At 35.7% G+C, this 12,433-nt stretch overlaps 1 protein-coding gene across 4 annotated transcripts in view; it reads right to left on the reverse strand.

The window, feature by feature from the left end:
- The window catches only part of PHKB (phosphorylase kinase regulatory subunit beta), a 251,881-nt gene that overhangs the window by 13,429 nt on the left and 226,019 nt on the right, over positions 1-12,433 (reverse strand). For all 4 annotated transcript variants that reach the window (XM_069082551.1, XM_069082552.1, XM_069082554.1 and 1 more), the window contains one exon: positions 2,876-3,010. In XM_069082551.1, coding sequence (XP_068938652.1) covers positions 2,876-3,010 — 135 coding nt within the window. The remainder of the gene's footprint in view (positions 1-2,875; positions 3,011-12,433) is intronic.

Below are 12,433 nucleotides of genomic sequence, written 5' to 3' on the forward strand. Positions count from 1 at the left end.
ATGAGAAGCACATCATAACACAATTTTTATAGAATTAGAATTGACAAGAGGGTCTATTCTTTGATTCTATTCAAGGGAATTTAGTTAATGTAATAATACTTAAAAAAAAAACTTTCATTATGAGGTAGTGTCATTCGTACGATGACTCCATAGCATGGCTCTAATCCTGTATTGTGTTAGGAGTATGATGAACTACTATTCAGTATAGATGAGTAACAGACTATGGCATTTGGATACTATCTGTTGTAATGGTGAAAGCAATGATACGTAGTGTAGCATATGCTCTGTAAAAAGCCATTCATATCTGACCCAATCACTCTTTTTTGTTTGTTTCATTACATTAACCAAATTCCCTTCACTTTACTTTGTGCCATAAGGGAGTCTGGTGAGGTCGAAAAATTCCAGACCCATCCTACTCTTGGCTCTTCTTCTCCTGTGATGAAGCCAGTGATTTTAACTCTGAAATGTGGACTCTTCTTATGGGCTTGTATACTCAGTCTGTCTGTGTATCTGTCTCTCTGTCTGTTTGTCTGTCTGCCTATCTATCTCTATTATTTTCCCTCTGGAATCAAAGACAATTACTTCCTATGCTGGTGTTAGCACCAATAATCACAGTAACCACAACAGCGGTTAACAAAGCATTTTCCTCCCAACATCCTTGTGATGAAAGTAGTGTAAGTATTATTCCCCCCATTTTGTAGTTGAGGAGACTGATACATGGAGAAGTTAAACGACTTGTCTATGGTCACACAGCTAGTCAGGTAGGGTTCTGTATTTCTTTCAGAGAAAGGACTTTAAGATATCTTCTGTTCTGTGTCCTTTTCCAAAGTGGGAAGACAGATGGAGACCAGAAGCAGCAAGAACCAGTAGGGGAACTAGGATTTCAATCTCTGACTCATACTGGTGCATGAAAAATTGGTGCAAGCTCATGAAACCTTACCCTATCTCACTAAAAAGGTGCAAGATTATGAAGTGAACCTAGTATATAGTTTTACATTTATAGCACTCTAAGCCCTCAGAAGGGTTCTCTAACCCATGTCCCATAGACATCTTAAACTCAATAGATCCCAAACTAAAATGATCATCTTTCATCCCAATCCTCCTCTTCCTAACGTGCCTATCACCGTCTAGGGCACAGCCATCCCAGTCACCCTGGCTCACAACCTTGGTGTTGTCCTCAACTTCTCACTCTTTTACTCTGCACCCCCATATTCAAAATTACTGCCAAGTGTTGTCCATTTTACTTACTAACATGCCTCACATATGCCCCCTTCTCTCTTCTGAAACTGCTATCATTCTGGCGCAGGTCCCTATCACCCTACACATGCGGAACGGTGGCAACATTTTGCTTGATCTCCCTGCCCCAAGTCTTTCCTTATTCCAGTCTATGCTCACTCAACTATCATCCTAAAGCACAGTTATGAACAGACTATGTAACAGTACTCCCCACCCCCCATTTCAATAAACTCTAGCAGTTCCCTGTTAGCTTTAAGATCATATATAGATTTGATATTTATTTATTTGATTAATTTATTCTATATGTATGCACATACACACTTATTCCTTCCACATCATGACTTTCCCCATCACAGTTTCAATATATTACAGGTTGGCATAATAAATTAAATGGGGATTTGGGGGTAGTTTTGTGGAAGCTGCAGATGATATGTGAAGGCCAGCAGACTGCACAGAAAAAGTTAAGAAACTCAGAAATACATAAAACATAGTAATAGTATTGAATAATATAATTTATATATAATAATATATTAATTACATTAATTATAATTATGTTTAATTTAGAATATATAGAATATATAATTATCTCATGTACCATAATATGAATATATAATTATATTATGCTATAAAACATCATATATTAATATGGCATATTACTATATAATATTATGTATTATATGATACACTGATATATGAAATAGAAATATATGATTAATATAGTAAATAATATACTAATACATATTTAATGTATTAAATACTATTTTAATATATAACATGTAATATGCTTTTATCTTTTAATACTACAATAACTCAGACTTTTTCTCTGGTACAAGGTGAAGGCCAAAATATTTTATGCACATTTTCCAGATCGCCAGGGCACTGTGCCCCTAATTGCTGTAATATAGAAGGGATACTGCATATATCGTAAATATAATATCCTTTGTTTGCCTTTTAAAGCTCTTCAAAACTGGCCTCTTCCTAGAATCATTGTCTTCTCACATCTTATGTACTATTATGATCTAGCAACATTAGCTTCTCTGTTCTTGTTTAGTTGTTTTCAGTCATATCCAACCCATTTCAGGTTTTCTTGGCAAGGATACTGAAGTGGTTGGCCATTTCCTTCTCCAGATCTATTTATGATGAGGAAATTGAGGCAAAGAGGTTTAAGTGACTTGCCCAGGGTCACGCAGCTAGTAAGTGTCTGAGGCTGTAATGACTACAGACCTGGCACTATATCTACTGTGCCACCTCACTGCCCAGCGTTAGGATTTTTGCTATTCCTCAAACAAGACAGCTCCCAAATTCAGGCATTTTCACTAGCTATCCCTCATACCTGGAATTCTCTCTTCTCATCTCTATTTCTTTCTTCCCTGGCTTCCTCCAAGTCCCAGATAAACCCCCCCCTTTTATAAGAAGACTTTTCCTAATCTCCTTTAATGCTAATGCCTTCCCTCCGGTGATTATTTCCAATTTATATCATATATTGCTTGTTTGTATACAGTAATTTGAATGGTGTCTCCCTCATTAGCCTGTGAGCTCCTTGAGAGCATGGATGGCTTTCTGCCCTTCCTTATGCCCCCAGTGCTCTGCACAGTAGTAGGAGCTTAACAAATGTGTGCTGACTTGACTTTACTCTTACCTTCCATTCTGCTGAGGCTGGAGAACATCTAAGAGAAGCTGTTTTACTTCACTAGGTGACAGCTGGTATAAGTCCAAGGCTGGCATGCCCCCTCCACGAATCTGTAGTTCGTACTTCATGGCATGGATAATCCACCTGAAACATAATAGAGAACACATTTTTTTAAATGGCTCAAAAAAAAAAAAAGGCATCTCACATTGATCTTTGGGAATTACCTAAACAACCCTGCATTGATAAAAGGTATATCAGGAAAATCATAAGTTGACTTCTCAGATGGTTGGCATGATTATTTTTATCAAGATAATTTGACACCACCAAATCTCTAGAAATGGGTTCTGCTTTAGTCCATGCTGTTTTGGGGGCAAAACGATGACAATGGGGCAAATACATGGAGTTTTTTTTATTAAGGGAAATTAAGCCAATTTTACATTATAAGGAACAGCTGTCACATTATATTTTTATATATTGGGCATGCAACAAAAATGAGCAGCACATAAACAATTCATTTTGGAAAAGGATCATGAGATGAAATTGATGTAAATGTTCCTTTCCCAGGGAGGGGACACATGCTTCACATATTTCCTCTTCCACTGGAGAAGTTGAAAAGGAAAAACAATTAAAAAAAAAAAAGAATGCTTGTCTTTGCAATAAAGGGATGGAATCACTAATGGCTTAATTATTCTGATATATTAGAGAACGCATTTTACTAGTAGGTTTCAGAAGAACAAAGACATTTAATTATTTTGTGTTTAAATGGGTTTATGGTTTAATGCTAGAAAGGCCCTGAAATGCATTCTTGAAGGTTTCATTTCATTTCTTTCATTTTACTGCATTTTGGTAAAAGAATTTGGATATACCAGCCATATAAATCCAAGAAAGCTCTGGGAGTCCCACAGTGCCTCAGGGAAGTCAAATTCTACAAACCATTAAGAGTAAACTGGAGAATTTCTCTTTTATACCAAATGCAAATGTATATATATATATATATATATATATTTAAATTTTTTTTGGCCTAAATCCTTCACTACATAATGAATCACAAATAAACAGTGATACCAGGTCATCTGGAAATGAAGCCCCTTTACTTAAGCCTTCTACTTTGTTCCCTTACTAAACATAGGAACAACTCCCAGCTAAGACAATAAAGAAGTAAAAAGCTATTCCCTAGATATGTCATTATATTTATCTTTGTAAAATAAGCTGAAAGATGATAAACAGGAAAGGAAAAAAAAATCTGCCTGAGGTGAATAAAAGGAAAGATTTAAAAATATATATTATAACTTTTTTCCCTTTGTCCATCCAAGCTTCTAATGTAACCACTAGCTTACATAAGGACTTTCATTTCCCTCACAGCTATTTAAACTATTGGAAATGATAAAAATCGAATGTGGCTATGTGGAGGTGGTAGCTAGAGTACAGGTTAGAGGAAGTGGGCGTACAGGGACCAAAGACCACAAGAAGTACCTCAATAAAAAACCATTAGAAATGAAGACAATAGTTCTGAGAACAATGAAGTATTTGTAATCTAAAAAAAAAAAAAGAGGAATTAAGTGAATATGTGCTTAACAGAAGAAATATATTTAGGAAAGAAAAGAACACATCCATAAGAAAGAGAAGAGAGTGGGGGAAAACACCAGAGATGTAGAGCACATCAACACTTCTTGATTAGGTTGAAGACTTACCATTTTACCAATAATAACAAACAAATGAAATATATTACTACCTCAAAGAACTGAAGGGGAAAGAAGGGATCAAATCCATATTACTGTTAAGGATGAAGGGCTTTTCCACTTGTTCATCTTTTTTATTGCTTACCACATTTAACTGATGCACTGCACAAGTATATAAAGGTATCAGGTAATAATTGTTTTCAATGCCCTTGTGCTAAAGCTGATTATGAAATTAGCTTTGATACTGTTTCCATGACTCTTCAGCACTTAAAGTGAAATTGTCCATTCCATGGCTCTTATCTATGAATTGAATCACTTGATCTTTGCTTTTAAGACTACACAGAGAGTGAAATTTTCTGCTTACTCTTCGATTAGTTTTGACTTAATTTACACTTGATCTTTCTGAGGTACAGTTTGCAATAATGCTTTACCTATACTGAATGTGAGCCTTCAGCTTATTATCCAAATTGAAATAGCTTCAAAAATCATCATTTTAAAAAATAGCTAACTTCTTTTTATGTTTCAATGCTTCCCACCAATTACTGGTTAATAAAACAAAATGTTTCATCACAGCTCTTTGACAATTCCCACTGCCATACATAAGTGGGTGAAAGATATGAAATGAGAAATTTCAATTTGCTTTTTTCAATTCATAAAATTTTGTCAGTTTAGGCTGAAATTTTTAAAATTTTTGTTTCTATATCCCCATTGCTTGGCAATGTGCCTTGCTTATAATAAGCACTTAATAATTTCTTGTTGAATAAATAATATTGAGCAAACTCTCATAAATACAATGATGACAAATGGCTAGCATATGTTTTGTGTTATTTTTGTAAATGGTAATTTTCATCCACATGAACATAAATGGATTTGACATTTGTCAGAATAATAAAATGTCCAATCTTCTAACAGAGAAGAGTCACACTGCCTTTGGAGATGTCAACAGAGGAAATACTTCTTAGGAATCTCTTCATTGGGTTTCACCATTTTGTTGCTTATGAAATCACTTCCCATCTGCATCTGGATCTGATCATCATTTAAATATCAATTAAAGAAAGGACAGCTAAAGTGGAACTTTTAAATAGGATATGACTATAATCTAGCAATACATTTTGAAGTAAAAAAAGTTAAGTGGCCTCCAACATGACACAATTCCAGTTGCTCAAGCAAGACTCAAAGGCCTGCAGAAGGTGAATCACTAAGTAGAGATAAATGTGACAATCAAAACCATTTTAGGAGTTCTTGAAACCATTAATGAAGATATGTAGCAATGGCTTTGCCTGACCACTTATACTCACTCCCACTGACAAGGTCACACCATCAGACTGGGCAGGCAATTCTAGGGGGAGAGTGCACTTAATGCCAAAGAATGATTTTAAAAAGTAAAGGAGGAGGGCAGGAAGAATGAAGGTGATCTATGGGTCACTTTCTGCTGAATTCAGTCTGCCTAGAAAGGGAGGGATATGCTTTACTTGCCAATAATCAAATGAAAAAGTGGCAATCACATACTTGTGACTGAACCAACCTTTACAAAAATCAAGGCTTCACTGAAGGACAATGAATTCCTTGGCACTGCTTTAAAAGTGTAAAGAGGTACATTAGTATTACTTCACAGACTTAGGAAATAAGCTTACCAGTCAAAAAATTCTCTTGCTATGAGTTCTGGCAAAGATAAATGTACATGTAATTTTCACCACATACCCCAGTCAAGGAATAAAATATAGTACCTGGAAGTCTGACATTATCAGTAAACTAGAATAGTCAACACTTTCTGTAAATTGTCTAAAATTGCAGAACTGATCCACAGACCCCAAATGTTTTTTAATGATCAGCTGAATGATTTACTGCAAATTAGTAGGACAGATCTCTTCAGTTTGATATTAAATAAGCAGATAGTCAACAAACATTTATCAAGCATTTAACAAGCATGCACTGCCTAGTACTGGGTGGGAAGGTAGGTGGTACACTGGATGGCCAGGCCTGAAGTCAGGAAGGCTCATCTTCATGAGTTCAAATCTGGCCTCAGACACTGACTAGCTGTGTTACCACGGGCAAGTCACTTAAGCCTATTTGCTTCAGTTTCCTCATCTGTAAAATAATCTGGAGAAGGAAATGGCAAACCACTGCAGTATCTCTGCCAGGAAAACTCCAAAAGGGGTCACAAAGAGTCAGACAAGATGGAAACAAGTGAAAAATATGCCAGGCATTGTGCTAAACACTAAGGATACAAAGAAAGACAGAAAGAAAAATAGTCCCTGATCTTAAGGAGCTCACAAGCAAAATGAGAAAAGTAACATGTGAACGAACAGCTATGTTCAAACAAGCTATCTACAGGATGAATTGGAAATCATCGGCAGAAGGAAGGCTTTAGAATTAAGAGGGATCAAGAAAAGATTCCTGTAGAAGGTGGGATTTAAGTTATTTTGAAGGAAGCCAGGGAGAGCAAGAGACAGAGATGCAGAGAAAGAGCCCACCAGACATGAGATACAGCCAGTGAAAATGTCAAGAGTTAGGAAGATCTCTTTGAGGAACACCAAGGAGGCCAGTGTCGCTAGATGACAGACTATGTGTTGAGGGGGGGGGGAGGAGGAGGTAAAAGTTACCACATACATTCCTATCATGTTGAATTTGGGATAAAGAAAGTTGTTTTCCCCCTGACTCATATGAATACTGAGAAAGAGGTAATGTGATTAGACAGACAGATCTTTATATACCAGTTAGGGATCAAAGGCTCATACATTCCATCACTGAAGCTGATGACTAAAAGATAGGATTAGGATATGTCCATCATTATACTTCTTTTTCTCATATCAAAGGTCAGGAAGATAGGTCTTTTAAGAATATCAGAAACATGGTCCTGAGAAGAAAGCATAAGTTGACACGGACTTAGAACGACAATTATATTTTCTTCCTTTTTGCTTTAACATGAAAATGATAGCCTTATTCCTATAAAGATATCTGCCTTATAAAGAATGTTAATTTATGGCTTGGATTGTGGCAGAGATGATATATGACATATAGTACTGGTGATGATTTGTGTGGACTTACTTCAGATCCTTGCCATTTGCTATAATTACTGTTTTGACTAACGTTTTTAGTTGAATCTTTGGGATTTTCTAAGTATATCATCTATTGTCTGCAAAAAGGGATAGTTTTATTACTTCCTTCCCTAGTCTGATTCTTTCTATTTCTTTTTCTTCTCTTATTGCTATTGCTAGGATTTCCAATACAATCCTGAATAACAGTGGCGACAGTGGCAGGAAGCTCTGAGGGATAGCTAACATAATAAAAGATCTGACAGTCATGATCCATAAATACTTCAATGGGCTATAGAAAAATGGGCCAAAATTAATAAAATGAACTTTAATACCATTGAGTTCAAAGTTCTATACTTGTGTTCAAAAGTACAAGATGAAAGGAGTATGACTAGATAACAGTGTGAAAAATATCTGAGTATTTTAGTGGACTGCAATCAATATGAGGAAGCCAAAAAATGGATACTGTCCTAGGCTGCATTGAGGTGAGAACCTTCAGAATGGGTAAGGCAAAAGTTTCACTTGGGTCAGACCATAAATAACTGTGATAGCTCTAGTTGCCATATTTTAGGAAGGACATTGAAAAACTGTAGCATTTATACAAGGTAGGATAATGAGAGGACTGGAGGCCATGCCTTATAAGAATTCACTGATGAAACTGGGGATATTTGGCCTGAAGAAGAAAACATGTAGGGATACCTCACAGCTTTGGGATACATTTCAAAAATTTGGAGGATATCCAAATTTAAAAAAGGATAAGAATAAAATAATATTTGTAAAGTGCATGGCACAATCCCTAGTATATAGCAGGTACTTAATAAATACTTGTTCCCCTCCTCTAATTCATTATGCAAGAACCCAGAGGGCAAAATTAAGAGCAATGGGTAGAGGAAAAAAGGAAAGGGTGGACTTTTTTTTCCTCATGAAAAACTTCCCAAACATTAGTGATATTTCAGAGTGGATTGGGTTGTTTCCAGAGCTAGCTAAGGAATATATTCAGGCATAGACTAAATGATAACATGAGAACTTTGTAGAAAATATTCTTGGTCAGGAATTGTTTGGAATAGATAGTTTTCTAAGGTTTCTTCCAATTCTTTGAGTCTGCCATAAAAAAAAAAAAGAGGCTTCATTAACCTCACATAGTAGAAGAAATGTGAAATAATAATGATATTGAATGACCTCTAGAAGTCAGTTCTGTAAGTTACAGATCCATTTGGGGCATCAATGGATAAGGCATTTCTACTTCATGATTGCTTACATGTGATGCTTAAAGTAGAATGAAAAGTAGAGATGAAAATGGCTGATAAAATAAACCCTCAGAAGGATCTTCTACTAAAACCTGAGTGACAGACCTGTGGGAGAAATCAGTTGATTGGAGGCCTTTACAGTAATGGGCCTGTCAAGGACTTGATTTCTTTCAACATGAAAGCTGGCATACAAATCAATAATGAGACACCAAATCAAATCATTATCAGTCTAGACTACCATTCCTGTGAGAAGGTTAATTTTGCTCAGTGGAGTGGTTGATGGTGGTAAAGTTTAGGAAATTGAATCCATTGGATTAACCTTGGGGAAAAAAAAAAGAATAGGAGTAGAGTTATTGGCTTAAAAGTGATGGAGGGGGTAGGTAATGTAAATAAGCAGACCTTTGGGAAGATGTTTAAAATAAAGGCATTTCTCACACACACACACACACACACACACACACACACACACACACACACCAAACACTCTTCAGGTAAATCCATCCCTGACAACATTCATTACATTATGATTAAGTTAAATATAATGCTATGAAACTACAACTTTAAGGATTTGTACTCATTCTATCATAGTGGCAATTATTAGTATTTTGTGAGGGATACAATCTTTAAGTCTAACCAAGCAAATAGTCCTTTGAGCAATAGTTAACCTGCTGAGAGAGTGTTACAGAAAAGACAGACTAGTGTAACTCTTAGGGAAAAGTCTATTTTCTAATAGTCTCAATTTCTAATCATTATAGAATCATAGTGATTTGTATAGGACTAACTTATGAGCAAAAACTAAGACTAAACAATTCATGAGGAACTTGGCTACACAGAGGTCAGTTCATGAATAATTTGGCTGCCATTTTCAGGCCGATTTTCAAAATCATTAGAGTAGAATTTCAAGGTGACTTTTAGAAGTAATTAGGTCAAATTTGTATTTATGATCACAAGTAAATTATCAGGCAATGAATTAATTTAACAGAAATTGAAGCCCATAGGTTGTAAGGATTAAATGAAAAGAATAATTAATAGATTCAGGTAGAAGATACAAAAATAAATGTTTCCTTTCCCAAGGTGCTGTTGGTTCAGTTGTGTCTACTTTTTGTGACCCTAAATGGGGTTTTTCTTGGCAAAGATATTGTATTAGTTTGCCATTTCCTTCTCTAGTGGATTAAGGCAAACAGAGGTTAAGTGACTTGCCCAGGTCACACAACTAGTGAAGTGTCTGAGGTCCCAGTTGAACTCAGGTCTTCCTGACTCCAAGCCCAGTGCTCTATCCACTGAGTCACCTACCTACCACCAAGGCAAACACAGGTTAAGTGCTTTGCCCAGGGTCACACAGCTAGTAAGAGTCTGAGGCCACATTTGAACTTAGGCCTTCCTGATTTCAGGTCCACTGCTTTCTCCAGTGAGCCATCTAGCTCTCTCTTTTCCAAGGTAAGAGTAGTTCAAATCCACCAAAGGGGAATAACAATGATTTCCTATGTTGCTACACAGGACAAAAGTGGTCAAATAATGGGTATGTTTTTAAACATTTCATAATGTAGAGAAAGTGATCTGTCTTCATTGCCACATGACTGACTTAGAAAAGCTTTGTAAGGAAATTTTTATTGTCTTTACCATTGTGTTTGGATTCTTCTCTTATTTTCCTAGACTGCCCAGATTTTAAGTCAGAGGGCATAACATTTGCTTATAAAACACCCCTGTAAAAAGGATATGAACCCAATGCTTCCAAAATCTAGATTGTTCATCCAAAGAACTAAATTAGTAGGTAGCAGGGAAGGTATCAGGATTTAGTAGAAAGAGATTAGGGTTTGGAATCAAGAAAATGGGTCTCCTTATCTCAATAATGCTTGATTTGAATTAGATGACCTCTAAGATCCCTCCCTATTCTAAATACTATGATATTATAATTCCCCTTTTGGGGGAATTGAGTCAAAGGACTTCCCTTAAGGGATTCAAGCTAGTTGGCAATAGCAGATTTAGTCTCCTATGACCAGCATCCACTTTTTAGCCATAGTTATTGCCAATTATGCATATATATAATTAAAGCAACTCATATGCTCATATGTGCTCTGTACCTCATGCACTAAAAGTCATCTATTGATATTAACCCAGAAAGGATCCATTTGCAGGGACTTAGAATAGTAATACAAGCCCTTAGGCTATTTATACTTGCCTACTCAACAAGTCAAAGTAATACTGACCTTGGAACAGTTACAAGATACCTTACTCAACCTTTGCTTCCAAACTCCCAAATTTTTATTCAACAACAGACAAGCAGATTCATAATAACACAAAAATCTCAGCTTGTTTTGTAGATACAGCTATAGGATGAACAGTATCACTTAAAACAAACAAACATTAAGAAGTAGTGAAGAGGGGAAATGAGTCTGCAGAAAGTTCTAAACAGAGAATTGGAGTGAAACCTGCTTAAGCCAGGTCATGCCAAGTATATTTATAGATGAAAATAGAGGAAATGGCAAAAAAGATCATGAAAAAATGAAGTAGATCTGCTGGCATTTCTATAACCATTGTCTTTCAATTATGAAAGTCAGATCACCACATTTAGACTAACATTTCAGGTCTCAGAGAGCTGTAAGAAGGAATGAGAATTTAAAACATAGTAGAGAGACAAGGCCAGAGCAAGTACACAAAAAGGAAATCCGTCACAAAGGTGTGACATGAAAATATTGAGGGATTGAGGCATCCATATTTATTCTATAGCACTACAAAAAGATAATAACCTTGTTCCCCCAAATCTCTTATTTTTCAAAATCTTAATAGAATATAATCATTGTAGTACATAAGGAAATGATTTAAGAACTTCTAAATTGTATCTGCATTTCTTTGGTGAACTTCAGGGATACATATTCCATTCTTAGAGCCTGGAGTCTATTTCTTTGGCCTTGGTGTCAGGAGATTTAGACTCTGTCATCTCACAGCAACATTTATTTATTGAAGACCTAATTTACTTCCCATATCTGTGCTAGATGCTATGCAAAACACAAAGGTACAGAACTTTTCCTCAAGGAGTTTATAGTCTAAGTTGAAGAGACAAAATAAAGATATATGGAATTAAATAATGATATGAAATAATACATGATTAAACTGAAATTGTTGAGAACAGACTATAAGTATAGAGGAAGCAGTACTTGGACCTGTTTCCCATAGAAAGAGTCATTGTATAAACAGCTAAAAAGGTGATTTTTTTAAAAGTATGTAGCTCTTTTTGCAACCAAAGTGTCAAGGAGATGAGTATTTTTCTACACTTTACTATAAAGCAATCAGACCTTGGTCTCCTTTTGTGCCTGAAAATGTTCTATTATCACATAAATGAGTGAAAGGAAAAAAAGTGCTATAATATACTCTCCACTTTGTGTGTGTTTTTATCTTCTGCACTATCATGATGCATTATCATGACTGCACAAATGATTAAGCTTAGCATCTGTACAAATTCAAGTTGTTCATTTGATATTTCTTCAGAGGACAAGTTTTGTTATATTGGACTTTTGTAGATGGAGTTTTGGTGCTTTCCCTTCTTCTATTTCCAAAGACTAATAAAATGGCTCAAACCAATTATTAAAATGATTGACTGTCATAGCT

Source organism: Petaurus breviceps, unplaced genomic scaffold (assembly GCF_028583685.1).
Source record: "Petaurus breviceps papuanus isolate PSGF00001 unplaced genomic scaffold, PetGlider_PUasm1.0 171, whole genome shotgun sequence".
Lineage (NCBI taxonomy): Eukaryota > Metazoa > Chordata > Mammalia > Diprotodontia > Petauridae > Petaurus > Petaurus breviceps.